This window comes from Anomaloglossus baeobatrachus, chromosome 1 (assembly GCF_048569485.1).
Source record: "Anomaloglossus baeobatrachus isolate aAnoBae1 chromosome 1, aAnoBae1.hap1, whole genome shotgun sequence".
Lineage (NCBI taxonomy): Eukaryota > Metazoa > Chordata > Amphibia > Anura > Aromobatidae > Anomaloglossus > Anomaloglossus baeobatrachus.
The window spans coordinates 958,469,659-958,485,619 of NC_134353.1; the positions used below are offsets into that span (position 1 = coordinate 958,469,659).

At 43.4% G+C, this 15,961-nt stretch overlaps 2 protein-coding genes across 3 annotated transcripts in view; one reads left to right on the top strand and one right to left on the bottom strand.

Annotated features, from left to right (window-relative positions):
- The window catches only part of LOC142257614 (uncharacterized), a 50,798-nt gene extending 41,202 nt beyond the window's left edge, over positions 1-9,596 (top strand). The window contains exons 8-12 of the mRNA XM_075329755.1: positions 1,928-2,104; positions 2,187-2,310; positions 2,392-2,459; positions 2,661-2,763; positions 5,498-9,596. Coding sequence (XP_075185870.1) covers positions 1,928-2,104; positions 2,187-2,310; positions 2,392-2,459; positions 2,661-2,763; positions 5,498-7,629 — 2,604 coding nt within the window. The 3' untranslated portion in view covers positions 7,630-9,596. The remainder of the gene's footprint in view (positions 1-1,927; positions 2,105-2,186; positions 2,311-2,391; positions 2,460-2,660; positions 2,764-5,497) is intronic.
- Positions 1-15,961, bottom strand: part of LOC142257597 (uncharacterized) — a 1,260,196-nt gene that overhangs the window by 629,131 nt on the left and 615,104 nt on the right. The window lies entirely within an intron of this gene.

Here is a 15,961-nt window from a genome sequence, read left to right on the forward strand (position 1 = left end):
AGCAATGACAGAATCTGTGGATGGTAGGCTGCTGAGTGTCATCATAAAGAAAGGTGGCTATATTGGTCACCAATTTTTTGGGGTTTTATTTTTGCATGTCAGAAATGTTTATTTCTAAATTTTGTGCATTTATATTGGTTTACCTGGTGAAAATAAACAAGTGAGATGGGAATATATTTGGTTTTGATGAAGTTGCCTAATAATTCTGCACAGTAATGCCGGCGTCACACGATACGATATGTCAGGCGATATGTCGTCTGGGTCACATCGTTAGTGACGCACATCCGGCATCGTTCGAGATATCGTATCGTGTCACACCTCCGAACGACTGTTAACGAGCAAAAATACTCACCTTATCGTTGACACGTCGTTCATTTTCAAAATGTCAGTACTTCTTCTGTGCTCCGGTTGTTCATCGTTCCCGAGGCGGCACACATCGCTCCGTGTGACACCACGGGAGCGATGAACACAGCTTACCTGCGTCCCGCCGGCAATACGGAAGGAAGGAGGTGGGTGGGATGTTACATCCCGCTCATCTCTGCCCCTCCGCTTCTATTGGCCGGCCGCAGTGTGACGTCGCTGTGATGCCGAACGTCCCTCCCCCTTCAGGAAGAGGATGTTCGCCGCCCACAGCGACGTCGTCCGGGAGGTAAGTACGTGTGAGGGGGGGTTACGACTTTGTGCGACACGGGCAACTAATTGCCCGTGATGCACAAACGATGGGGGTGGGTGCGATCGCACGATAGATCGTCCCATGTGACACCGGCATAATAGTTACCTGCACAAACAGATATCCTCCTAAGATAGCCAAAGCTAAAAAACCCCACTCCAACTTCCAAAAATATTAAACTTTGATATTTATGAGTCTTTTGGGTTGATTGAGAACATAGTTGTTGATCAATAATAAAAAAAAATCCGACTTCCCTAAGGCTATGTCCGCACGTTGCTTTTTACCTGCTTTTTTGCTGCTTTTTCAACTGCAGCGTTTAATGCCAACATGGTTGTGTTCTGCTTTTCAAGCAAAGTCTATGGGAATTTGGGTTTCTTGTCCGCACTATGCAGTTCAAACTGCAGCCTTTTTGTTGCAGAACTTTGGTCAAAAACTCAGCTTTGCAGTGCAAAACCCAAATGGCAAAAACAATTGACATGTGAATTGTTTTTGACATTTGGGTTTTGCACTGCAAAGCTGAGTTTTTGACCAAAGTTCTGCAACAAAAAGGCTGCAGTTTGAACAGCATAGTGCGGACAAGAAACCCAAATTCCCATAGACTTTGCTTGAAAAGCAGAACACAACCATTTTGGCATTAAACGCTGCAGTTGAAAAAGCAGGTAAAAAGCAACGTGCGGACATAGCCTAATAATTCTGCACCCAGTGTATCTATGGGAATAACAGAGGATATGACCGGGGCGGTGAGAGATTCTGATGTCATCACATTACATCATTATCTATGGGAATAACAGAGGATATGACCGGGGAGGTGAGAGATTCTGATGTCATCACATTACATCATTATCTATGGGAATAACAGAGGATATGACCGGGGAGGTGAGAGGCTGTGATGTCATCACATTACATCATTATCTATGGGAATAACAGAGGATATGACCGGAGAGGTGAGAGGCTCTGATGTCATCACATTACATCATTATCTATGGGAATAACAGAGGATATGACCGGGGAGGTGAGAGGTTCTGATGTCATCACATTACATCATTATCTATGGGAATAACAGAGGATATGACCGGTTCTGATGTCATCACATTACATCATTATCTATGGGAATAACAGAGGATATGACCGGGGAGGTGAGAGGTTCTGATGTCATCACATTACATCATTATCTATGGGAATAACAGAGGATATGACCGGGGAGGTGATAGACTCTTGAAATGTCTGTAGTGATATTATCAATGTCTCCACACTCAGGATTACACAGTAGTGAAGACCTCCAGTGATCGCTGTCAGGCCCCTGTGTGTGAAGGATGGGGAGGAAACCTGAGCCCAATCCCGGGGCCTCCACCTCACCCCCGGATACATGAGGACATCAATGACCAGAAGATCCTAGAACTCACCAACAAGATGCTTGAGCTGCTGACTGGAGAGGTGACACTGCTGGGAATGCTGGGACATTATACAGGACGGCACTGGAGGATTCTGGGTGATGACGGTATCATTGTGTTGTCAGGTTCCTATAAGGTGTCAGGACGTCACCGTCTATTTCTCCATGGAGGAGTGGGAGTATCTAGAAGGACACAAGGAGCGGTACAAGGAGGTGATGATGGAAGAGCCCCAGCCCCGCACATCACCAGGTAATAGACAGGACTGAATACACCCGGCCTATAATTATCTGTATGTAATAATGATGTCCGTCCTGTCTGTGTCTCCTGCAGGTCTCTCCAGTACGAGGACGACCCCAGACAGATGTCCCGCTCCTCCTCCTCCTCCACAGGATCCTCAGGTAGATGGAGGTCTCCGCTATGAGGTGTAGACGGCTGTGACCTCCTTGTGTTCAGTCTTGTTTTCTCCTCCAGTATTAGATGTTTTATACTTGTGTAATGAGAGCGGTGGAGACGGCAGGATCACAGCTGACCACAGACCTCACATGTCCGGATCTTATCTCTATTATTTCCGGGGACTTTTACAATATTTTGTTTTGCAGCTTTTGGATCCGGATAAAGATCTGAACAATATTAATTCTCCAGAGAGAAATGTGAGGGGCGATCAGCGGAGTAACGAGGAGATTCCTACAGATCACCGCCCCGGTGAGTACAGACCACCCAATAACGCACACAAGTCACACATTCCTATTTTCCGCTCTTTGCTGTGTTAGTTTTTCCAGCGGTATATTAACCCTTCATGTACAATACACATGAAATGTGAATGAATCTGTGATCCCGGTGCAGGTGATAACACGGGATGTGCAGTTATGTTATAGAGGAGAAATACAGCTGGACATGAATTCTGCTGATGTGAGCGAGGACGAGCTCCAGCGCTTTCCTATTATCCACTGTCAGGGCTGATGAGGGGTTTCTCCAGTTTAGGGACTAAGAATCCATTATCTCCTATTACACTCATGTCAGTGTGTGACATATGCAGAACGTAGAGACATAAACCCAAATAACAGGAGCGAATGGAGATTACTGCTCTGAGGGTTGGTAATGGTGCTCACCAGGGAGGAGGAGAGACAGAGATGGCCGAGCGTTATCATCACATAACAAATATCATGGTTACATGAAGACGAGCGTCACCTCTTATATATAACCCATTGTGTCCTGATAGGATGTCGGGGGTCCAGCAATTTAATCCTGATATTGGGGGGTGGGATTCTTGAGCGACTCTTGTACTGCCGTCATTTCATCAGTGAATATCCAGGAGACTCATTTAAACATCGGAAAAAGGATAAAGTATTTCTATATTCTGATTTTCTTCTAGAAGAGAAATGTACAGATTTTCTTTTTAATCTCAAGGTGCTAAAATGTAACAAATCTCTCCTTGGTTGTCCATTTCTGTTGCTGACTCTTAGAGGATTTATGGAAGGAAAGGGGCTGCAGAGCGGTATTCTGTAAGAATTGATGGTTCCTGCGCTGGCTCGCCTCTTTTACCAGCGCCCGGATCATCCCGCTCTGCAGCCCCTTTCCTTCCATGATCAGTTCCCTGTCTTGGGCGGTCGGAGCCGGCGGTCAGTGCAGCGGCTTCTGGAGGATTTTCCTGGCAGTTTCCAGTGTTGTACCTGCTAGCACCACTTGTGGGGTGAGCGCTGTAGACAATGTTTTGGTTCCTGTGCTCGGCCAATTCACACATGGAGCTCTGTCCTTTTCTTTTTATAGATTATTTAGACCAGGGGTCTCAAACCCAGCTGGGGGAATGGGCCGCACATAGAAAAAAAAATTGAGGGGGGCCGCATTCTTTTCAGGACAAAGTGACATTTTTAATGATTCCATGATTTTTCTATACACCTTTGGAGCACTATTTTGAACATTTTTTGCTTGATTATAACAAACCTGCACTTTTTTGTTTAGTTAAGTTTGTTTATATATAAAAAAATCATTTTTAATGGCAGTAAAAAAATCATCCTGTAGTAATGTCTCCCATCCTGTAGTAATGTCCCCCTTGTGTCCTGTATAATATGCACATCCTTGTGTCCTGTAGTTATGTCCCCCATACTGTAGCAATGTCCCCATCCTTGTCCTCTGTAGTAATGTCCCCATCTTGACCCCTGTAGTAATATCTCCCATCCTTGTGCCCTATAGTAATGTGCCCCTTCCTTGTACCCTGAGTAATGTGCCCATCTTTGTGCCCTGTAGTAATGTGCCCATCCTTGTACCCTGTAGTAATGTCTCACATCCTTGTGCCCTGTAGTATTGTGCCCATCCTTGTAATATTGTGCCTATCCTTTTGCCCTCATCCTTGTCCCCTATTATGCCGCTCTTCACAAACGCAAAAAAAAAAATTCTTCCCACCTTTTTTTCCATTCCCTCCTATTAGGCTGCGTGCTGATCAGTGTTTGCAGCGTTTTGGATGCAGCATGTTTCAGCTGCGTCCAGAGAGCTGGGTTGTACAGTATAAGCAAAGTGGATGGGATTTTTTAGAAACCCCATCCACTGTGCGTGTGCGGGCCGCAGCAAACACTAACCTGTGGTGTGGCTTTCAGAGTCGCAAGTGTCCTCCGTACTGAGAATACAACAAAGAGACCGCCGCGGCCCGAACCCAGATCGTGAGCACGAGCAGCTGCAGTCTCCTGTATCCTTCTGTGGAGGAGACTCGCAGCCCCGCTGTCAGGACCCGCCTCATCCAGGACACAGCGGGTCCTGATCGTGGGCACATACCTGCTTTTTGCGGCCGCAGACCCCGTGCCGATCACAGCTCTATGCCGGGAGCTGGCGCCGGCAGGCAGGGTTTTATGGTACAGTTGACTTATTTGCGGTGCCGCGCAGAGGAGCTCTGAGCAGTATATCAATGGCTGCTGCCAGCCAATCAGATGCAAGGTGGTGACGTCATACAGCGACATGACACCCTTGCATCTGATTGGCCGTGTAATCCATTGGTGTAGTGCAGACAGCTCCGCAAATAATTCAACTGTACTATAAAACCCTGCCTTCCATCTCCCGGCATAGAGCTGCAATCCTCACGGGGTCTGCAGGCCGCAAAAAGCAGCTTCAGGGGCCACATGCGGGCCCGCGTGTTTCAGACCTCCGATTTAGACTGTCAGTTTTATGGCTTCATAATGTATAATTCCTCTTACTGTATATTCCTTATATAAGGCAGCCATGGACACTGTGCTTGTGGTGCCAGGTATGACATTAAGGATATAATCAATATTATTAGCTCATTTTCTGTGTCATTTTGGAATTGTGGTAGAGTTATTTTGGTAATAAGACCACCACTATCTGGGCAGCACAGCGATACTGCAGTCAAGGGCCTGAGTTACCAGTGAAAACCAAGTTTAAAAGTTAAAGTGTTTAAAATTTTGCAAATTCTGTTTTATTGTTTTGACAGACAATTTTGGCATTATAAAGAATGCATATGAAGAGCAAGTCGTTATCCCAGAAAAACCTTCAGCTTTTCACACCCAAGATTCCTCATGTAATGCTTCTACACAGTCTCCTGTTTCACCACAGAATGTTCAGCAAAATAAAAGCCACAAGAGGGGAGATCAACAACAAAGAGCTCACACAGGGGATAAGCCATATTCATGCTCCGAATGTGAGAAATGTTTTACTTGGAAGTCACAGCTTGTTGTACATCTAAAAACTCACACAGGGGAGAAGCCATTTTCTTGTTCAGAATGTGGGCAATGTTTTACTCTGAAATCACAACTTGATGTGCATCTAAAAACTCACACCAGAGAGAAACCATTTTCTTGTTCAGATTGTGGGAAATGTTTTCTTCTGAAATCACAGCTTGAAGTGCATATAAAAACTCACATAGGGGAAAAGAAATTTTCATGTTCACAATGTGGGAAATGTTTTATTGGAAAATCACAGCTTGATAGGCATCTAAAAACTCACACGGGGCAGAAGCCATTTTCATGTTCAGAATGTGGGAACTGTTTCCTTCAAAAATCACACCTTGATAGCCATATAAAAACTCACACGGGGGTGAAGCCATTTTCATGTTCAGAATGTGGGAAATGTTTTGTTCGAAAATCACAGCTTGTTATGCATCTAAAAACTCACACGGGGGAGAAGCCATTTTCTTGTTCAGAATGTGGGAAATGTTTTGGTCGAAAACCACAGCTTGATATGCATCTAAAAACTCACACGGGGGAGAAGCCATTTTCTTGTTCAGAATGTGGGAAATGTTTTGTTCGAAAACTACAACTTGATATGCATATAAAAACTCACACGGGGGAAAAGCCATTTTCTTGTTCAGAATGTGGGAAATGTTTTGTTCGAAAATCATACCTAGATGTGCATCTAAAAACGCACACAGGAGAGAAGCCATTTTCATGTTTAGAATGTGGGAAATGTTTTATTCAAAAATATAGGCTTCATGTGCATCTAAAAATTCACAAGGGGGACATGCCGTATTTATGTAATCAATGTGGAACCGGTTTTACCCGAAAATCATCTCTAATGTTACATGAGATAATTCACAGGCGAAAACCAATTTCATGTCCAGAATGTGGGAAATGTTTTATTTTGAAATCACAGCTTGTTATGCATGTAAAAACTCACACGGGGGACAAGCAATTTTCATGTTCAGAATGTGGGAAATGTTTTATTTGGAAATCAAAGCTTGATGAGCACATAAAAACTCACATAGGGGAGATGCCATTTTTATGTTTAGAATGTGGGAAATGTTTTATTTGGAAATCACAGCTTGATAGGCATATAAAAACTCACACGGGGGAGAAGCCCTTCTCTTGCTCAGATTGTGGGAAATGTTTCAGACAGAAATCATATCTTGATTTGCATATGAAATCTCACACTGGGGAGAAGCCATTTTCATGTTCAGATTGTGGAAAATGTTTTATTAGGAAATCACAGCTTTATCTGCATATAAAAACTCACACGGGGGAGAAACCATTTTCATGTTCAGAATGTGGGAAATCTTATATTCTGAAATCACAGCTTGATCTGCATATAAAAACTCACACGGGGGAGAAACCATTTTCATGTTCAGAATGTGGAAAATCTTATATTCTGAAATCACATCTTGATATGCATATAAAAATCCATACAGGGGAGAAGCCATTTTCTTGTATAGATTGTGGGAAATGTTTTATTCGGAAATCACAGCTTGATGTGCATATAAAAACTCATACAGGTGAGAAGCCATTTTCTTGTTTAGATTGTGGGAAATGTTTTACTCGGAAATCACACCTTGATGTGCATATAAAATCTCACACGGGAGTGAAGCCATTTTTATGTACAGAATGTGGGAAATGTTTTAGTCTTAAATCATACCTTGATAGCCATATAAAGATTCACACAGGGGAGAAGCCATTTTCATGTTCAGAATGTGGGAAATGTTTTATTCGTAAATCAAACCTTTATGTTCATATGAAAGCTCACACAGGGGAGAAGCCATTTTCATGTTCAGAATGTGGGAAATGTTTTATTTGGAAATCATCCCTTAATGTGCATATAAAAACTCATAAGGTTAGAAGCCATTTTCTTGTGTAGAATGTGGGAAATGCTTTGCTCACGCATGCCATTTTGTTAGACACATGAGAATTCACACAAAGTAGAAGACATTTTTTTATTTAGAATGTGGGAAGTTATAGCATTAAATCAGATCTTGTCTGACATCAAATAATTTACACATGGGAGAAGCCATCTTTATGTTCTGTATGGGGAAAATGTTATCAGCCAAAATCACATCTGCTTGCAGATGAAGAGCTCACACAAAAAAAAATATCCATAACATAAATCTTGTTAGACACGACAAAACTCACACACAAGGAAGCAGACATTTTTTCGATTGTTTCAGTCAAATCCCCCAAAGGATGATATCTACATGGAGTCTGTATGTTCTGCCTGTGTTTTCTCAGTCTAGCAGATACCCCCACATTACTAATCCAGTCGTTGGAACCAAGAAAAAAGGGCTGACCTTCTGAGGTTTTCTCAGGTCAGTGCTCTGATTCTCAAAAACATGTTAGTACAGTCACTGCTGTCCCAGCTAATGGGGAACACTCTGTTCTTCATTGACTGGGACAGTGAGTATGAGATCGTCATGTGACCCCCTTATTGGATTTTGCTGGACTGGGATTAGAGATTTGCCTGGAAAATAAATTGGTGTATGAGGGTGTCTCTTGTCTTTATTTCTTTAATAATTTTTCCGATGTCTTTCAGGTTAGCTTTTTGTAATCGTCGTGGGACCTTCCTATGGATTATGTTGGACATTTTGTTTTTCAAAATTGTAATAAATTGGTGAGTGAGGTTTGTAGTCCCACCGACTACAAACCTCCTTTGTTTGTCCAAATAAAATTTATTGTTCTGCAATCAATGACTGGATAAGTAATGGGAGGTGTGTGATAGACACTCATTTATTACTAATATCAGGGCTTGATGTCAGCTGGCAATTCACGGCTGACATAAACCCCATTTGTTACCCCGTTTGCCACCAAACTAGGGCAACGGGAAGAACTGAGGTGAAAAGCCAGGATTCGCACATCTAATGGATGCACCACTTCTGGGTTGGCTGTGACCTGTGATTTTTAGGCTGTGGAGGGACCAATAACCACAGGCCTTCTCAGCCTGAGAATACCAAACCACAGCTGTCTGCTTTACAATGACCGGTGATCCAATTTGGGAAAGAACCCACGTTTTTTATTTTATTTATTTATTTATTTAATTTAAATAAAAAAAATTATAATAAGAACGTAGAATGCCCTCTATTTTGGATTACCAGCCAAAGTAGAGCTGCCAGCTGTGGTCTGCAGATTGCAGTTGCCAGCTTTACCTTAGCTGGCTAACAAAAATAAGGGGAACCTCACGTTTTTGGGGGGAAAATAATGAATTTGAAGCTAAATACCCCTTAGTGTCACATGACAGGCACTAAAGGGTGCAAGCTTATGAAATACAGGGGAGTAGGACATTATATATGTGCATCTTTTTATCTAGCTCTTGACTGTATGTAAAATTGCAAGTTAAAAATGCATGACACATGGAGATTAGGCGAGGGGGAAAAAGCACTCACATGACTTAAGGAATGACACTTGCATCTCACTTTCATCTCACTCCAAGACCGTTTCAGGAGCAACAACGGAGCTATATTTTATTCGATGTGACTGCACCCTAAAGATGTGGAATTAATGGCTCTATATAAGTGAGTAAAACAAATAAATTGAGAGCAAGAAATAATGCAACAGTTACTTTCCAGATAGTCGCATGTTATACGAAAGTGATGATTGGTCTGTATGCAGTTGTCAATAAATATCACAAGTTTTAAGTAGAATCCGAATAACATCTATATATCAGCCATGTGCACAGAACATTGTACATTAATGTAGAATTGTATCCTATATTTTGTTACCAATCACCAATTTGCTTTAAAGGATATGGGTTTAGCTACATGTTGTCCTTTTGATGGTCTGATATTTCATCAGTGACAGAAAGACTGATGGCACTCACCAAACTGAAATGTGAACAGGTGCATAACTGAACATGACATAAATATCAAAAAAGGCAGTTTGCACTCTGATAATGCTAAAGTATGGAAACCATGAATGTGTGAATATAGACTTGCATTACTGCTAGGGGAAATCTAAGAAAAATGAGGTATTTAGCATATAGAAACAGCCGTTTGTATATCTGCCCCAATTGCAACACATTCATGGTTTCCATACTTTGGTATTACCAGAGTCATTTTTTGTATTTTATGTCATGTTCAGTTATGCACCTGTTCACATTTTAGTTTGGTGAGTGCCGTCAGTCTTTTTGTCAATATTTAAGAGGGTCATACCTTCTGGCCGTGCACCCCTCCTCCACTTGCCACAGGTAATCTTATTCTATATAGCAGGTTCCTACTTACCCATACACAGGAGCTTTTTAACCCAGAGAGAGGCTTCAGCATAATGTAGGTACCCAGTTACGAGATATGCCATGAAGTAGAACTGGGCAGATATACAAACGGCCCTTTCTATATGCTAAATATCTCATTTTGCTTAGATTTCCCTTAGCAGTAATACAAGTCTATATTCATACTGTACATTCATGGTTTCCATACTTTAGCATTATCAGAGTGCAAACTGTCTTTTTTGATATTTCATCAGAATCTGCGGAGTCGAGATGGAGCTGGTCGGCATAGTGTGTATAAATATACGAGTTTGTGATAATTTGTTAGCACATTTCCTAAGTTTTTAAAATTATCCTTAAGTTCGTGTACTACAAATAGGACTTTGAGGTTGTAGTCGAAGGATGATGTTACCACCATCATCAGGATAAAAAAAAGTTTGTAATAGAAAAGCAGAGGGAGGCAGAGTCCATCTCTCACATTAGAGTGGTTGCCCTGGCTCAGTTACGTTTTTTCCATAAATGCTGAAGGATAGTGCCTCTAACGATCCCACTAAGTCATTTTTGCCAGTTTCATTCTGTTCTATGCCTTTCTGCTTCTTTTCCAGCCCTTTACATCAGCTCTGCTGTCAGCCATCACCTCCTCTTCCAGATTCTTCTGCTTCCTTCTGACTACATTTCTCATCATCCCTTGTGCTGTGCTACAGACCAGTGGTGAGAACAGACCTGTAAGGCTACGTGCTCATGATCAGGGTTCGCAGCGTTTTGAACGCATGTTATCACTGGGTACAAATTGCTGCATTGTTCAGTACAAACTGTACTTATTATAAAAATTTTGAGATTTTTGGCAAAAAAATTGCAATTTCTTGAGCTACCCCGCCACGTCACGGCAAATCTCATTTGGGGCAGTTCTACACTAAAATATTTTTATAAAATGTGCCATACGGCCTCACATATGAATAGTAGAACTGCTCTTAGCAGCACTCACCTGGTCTATTTCAATCCCGTACCCATGACTGAGTCATGGCTGTGGGCGGGACAGGTCCAAGCAAATGCTGCATGAAGTAAATAGCCTGTGGACAGGGCCTGATGACTGAATGTGAACAGTCACCAACCGCCAAAATCTAGACAGGTGGAATACATCCCAAATTGGGGTGCATAGCAAGGTGTGGGTCAGCCACCGACCAATTCAATGAAGAAAAAACAAAAAGCCAGCACTAAATGTGCACTTCAGCACTAAAAATTCCAAACTGTACTTATTATAAAAATTTTGCGATTTTTGGCAAAAAATTGCAATTTCTTGAGCTGCCCCGCCACGTCACGGCAAATCTCATTTGGGGCAGTCCTACACTAAAATATTTTTATATATATTAAATATTTTTATATTGTTCAGTACAAGCACAGTGGATGGGATTTCTATTTCCAATGCCCACTGTGGGGTTTTTTCCTGCAGTGAAAACTGACCTATGGTGCGGCTTCCCAAGGCTACAGTGACTTTTCTCTGCAGGGAGAACACAGCAAAAGACCGCATCTGCTCGACCCTGGATTGTAGGCACAAGCAGATGCGGTCTCCTGCGGAGGAGACTGACAGCCACACAGGTCAGGACCTGCCATGTCCAGTACACGGGTCCTGATCGTGTGCACATACCCTTAAGGCCCCGTTACACGCAACGACATCGCTAACGAGATGTCGTTGGGGTCACAGAATTCGTGATGTACATCCAGCCTCGTTAGCGACGTTGCGTGTGACATATACGAGCGACCGCTAACAATGCAAAATACTTACCAAATTGTTGATTGTTGACACGTCGTCCTTTTCCAAAATATCGTTGCTGATTTTGGACGCAGGTTGTTCATCGTTCCTGAGGCAGCACACATCACTACGTGTGACACCAGAGGAACGACAAACAAGACCGTACGTGCATCCTCCGGCAACGAGGTGGGCGTGACTTTCATGCAGTTGCTCTCCGCCCCTCCATTGCTATTGGGTGCCTGCCGTGTGACGTCGCTGTGATGCCGCACGAATAGCCCCCTTAGAAAAGAGGCTGTTCGCCGGCCACAGCGACGTCGTTAGGAAGGTAAGTATGTGTGACGGGTACTAGCGATTTTGTCCACCACGTGCAGCGATTTGCCCATGACGCATAAATGACGGGGGCGGGTGCTTTCACGAGCGACATTGCTAGCGATGTTGCTGCATGTAAAGCGGCCTTTACTCTTCCTAAACTCTTCTCACTTCACCCCTAGTGTCACTCACAGCATCAGCACAATCTCCTATATAAGACACTGTTACAGGGGATAAAAAGCATGCACAAAGCACCAGAACAGCAGCCCTGGCAATAAAGATTTTCCTTTACTCCTCCTCACTGAGTAATGGATGGAGAGATTTATGTATGTATTCATAATACAACAGGGCGTATATACAGTGAACATGGTATAAACATATATATATGTATATATATATATATATATATAAAACCTGCTATATACATACAGATACATAGAGGAGCTGTGTCTGCAGCAGCATGCACAGGAGCAGTGTGAGCTCAGTTACTTTTTTTCCATAAATGCTGAAGGATATTGCCTCTAAAGATACCCTTAAGCCATTTTTGCCCCTAAGCACTTTTGATGGAGCCCCGCCTACCACATTAAGTCACACCCACATGGCAGTTTCCAGAGCTGAGATTTTGGGGACACTTTGATGCGACGTCACAGGAAGTCAGGCGGTTCTCAGGCAGAGATCATGTGATCAGAAGAGCAGATCTTTTTACAGATGGATTTGAGAAAGTATTTACATAAGAGCTTATGTATGGCAGTTATTGCTCATGAAAAGTATAAACCCCTATAAAGAATATTTTAATTATTGTTTTTCTGTTGGTCACGACCATTTCAAACCATTTGTTCTCATGTAATAATGCTGGTGATGAGCATGAAATGTGTAAATCATTTTATTTGCGGTTTTACCCCTGTGAAATCCTTCGATAGTGGCCCCCACTAGTTGTCTCCCTTCCTCCTGACCTCCGGCTGTTAGTGACTCCGCGGCCTCCCGGCATCTCCTGCGTTACATGGAAGATAATAAAGTCTATTTCTTCCAATAACCTCTTTCTTGTCATCAAGTGTGATTATTTCTGGTTTGTTTTTTTTGTTATTATATTACGGGTCGAGCATTTTAATCTTTTAAAGGCTGGAGCTGTTATTCTCCTACTTTTCAGTGTTATTGGATCACTCCAAGCCTGTACACATTACAGAGCTGAATTATTGCAGAGCTGTCATCCCTAGTAAAAGGCATACACAAATGATCGATCCCAACAAAAAGTTGGAAAAACAGAATGGACATTTGTGGAGGCACAAGGGTAAGTGGTGTGATGCGCCCCAAGGCCTAGGCTACTTGGTTCCGAGCACTTGATACAGAGGGACAGGGTCAGTCAGGTGGTCGGTGCCTGGTTCCGTGACCCTGGGGGTCGCCTTTAAAATGAGAGGTATTTACAGGGAATATGTACAGTTTATTTGTTGTGACGCCACTTGCGGTTTGTGGGTGTATAGAGAAAACCGCCACTGCAAAGTCACTGTTGGAGCCAATGGTACTGGGCAGCTTAGGTGTGATGGGTCCCAGGGGAGGTTAATGGTGGTGGTAGTCGTCGGAGCGCGGGACGGCGTTGCTGGTAAATAATGGGAACGAGGCAAGAGCTCCGGTTCAGGTGTTATACTCACTGGTTAGGAGATTGCCCAAGAGCGTACTGGTTCACTGCTGGTATGTCTCTGGTTATACAGTGCAAGATCCAGGTGGTTATTACCGGTGTCAGTGTAAATGTCCTGTTTTTCCTCACTGTCCAGCAATCAACAGAAGGAACCTGAGCTGAGCTCCAGCTCACAAGCCCCAGACTCCACAACGGAAAGATAAGCTGTGTGTCGTCCCACCAGCACTGGTGCTCTCCTGCACCTAGTCTGGTCTTATGGGACGTCCCTCCAGAAAGCTCTCTATGTGTCATGGCTACCTCCTCTTATATGCCATGCGGCACCCGCCCCCCAGTGGTTACCCTGGTGAGCGGGAAGTCCCATACTACTGGATGGCTAACTCTCCCTGTCTACCCCAGTCCACCCCCCTGTGGGGGAAGGCACCTAACTGCATGTGAAATGTATCTGGTGTGAGCACCGGCAAACCACCTGTCACTTACCCCAGATAGATACTGCTCCTTAACTCAGTTGCAGTACCCTGTGGCGACCAGCGCCTCAGGGGCACCACAGGTGTCCTTGTCTGCTGACCCTGCTGTCATCAGAAAGACCGCATGGACCAGGGCTCATTCCGCTGATGACTCGTAAAACACTACTCAGACAACACAGGGTGAAGGAACCACATATTGGTAACATTTTATTGGTTCACCAACAAGTAAAAGTATATTGTACATTCCCAGCAAGAACACAAGATGCTAAAAGTGACAGTCTCATCCTTTTTGCTGGCCAGACAGGGATTAGAATCTTTGTAACTTCAGAGCTTCCAGGACCAACTATCCCAGCCAGTAGCATCCTGCTTTTTGCGGACACCAACCGAAAGGAGATAGCAGCAAACGTAAGAACCTGTCCAAGCACAGCATTATATGTAGCCAGATAACTGAGTTGTCTCAACCTGAGTTCCCCAAGTGAATATGTGGGTTCGTTATGCACAGAGAAGCAGTTATGTGATCGTTCAGCTGGTACCATGGATCCTAGGCTGAAATCCTGTAGAATGAATATTGAAGCAGTTCTGTGATCCTCCAGCTGGTACCATAACTCCTTGGCTGAGGTAATGTAGAATAACTGATGACAGAAGCAAGGCCCTTTTATACCCCTCAGATCTCTTACATGATTGATGGCGATGGCGGCTCTTTAATTGGTCGCTAGTTCAATCCAACTGCATAATTTTCCTCTGAATTATGTTGTCAGAAGGGCTGTGGCAATCTACATTTACAGACAATAGGGCTCTGATAAGTCTGGCATGAGACTGACTAATTTATCTTGATTTAACAAGCAAAGGAACCATACATCTAACCTAAATAATAACAGTTTACCCCCCACACAAGAGACCAGACTCTGAGTCATCACATTCCTCCATCTTCTTAATTAGCCCTGGAAAAGTGGGATCTTGGCAAGGGTCGATGTTAGCGGGACAGCCAGATGTGATAGGCCTCCAATTGTCTCTGTCCTCTTTTTGGAAAGTTCTACCCTCATCTCAATAAATTTTGTCCTTTTCTTTGTAAGGTTAGCAACACAGGCTCCCATGTATACCTTGATTTCCTTCCACAGGTCGAGCAGCTGCACTGCGGACAAGTCCTAAGGTGCAGTCTGTGAGTTGGAATTCCACAAACTGCTTAGGATCTTTCTCCCCTCCAGTCAATGGCCACAGTATGGTTAGGTTGTTTCCAAAATAACAGGTGTGGGGAGGCTGTCCATGAGTAGAGATGAGCCAACTCCCCCGCGGTTCGGTATTTAAAACCTTTATCGAACTAAACTTGGGAAATTTATCAAAACTTTCCGAACCCCATTTGATACAATGGGAGGCTACACGTAAGGCACAGAAAACACCTTTATGGGGGTCAAAAAGCTTCCAAAACAGCAAAAATATGTTTTAAAGTCCAGCACCACTGTTTTAAAATAGCCATTAACTTCCTAGGGTATTGATAGAAGAAATATAGAGGTGAATGAGAGACAGCTGTAGGGCTGCTGCTCCCATACCCCTGCCAGTACAAACAGGACACAACTTGGAGACCTATGTAATAATATTGAAGTTAAAAATCCTTCCAGGGACACAGAGGTACAGTAGCATCAATTGCCCCCCTCCCCATAGGGTGTTAAAAGAACAGGGAAAGACGACAATCCATGCATCACACAGGTCTGTGGTTCGATATTAGAAATAGAAAAAGGAAGACATGCTACAGTCACTGGTCTAGGTGTCTTGGTCACAGAATCACTGGCACTACCCAAAAGACATAGGTTTCACATCCATTTTGGAATCTCAACATTAAAACTT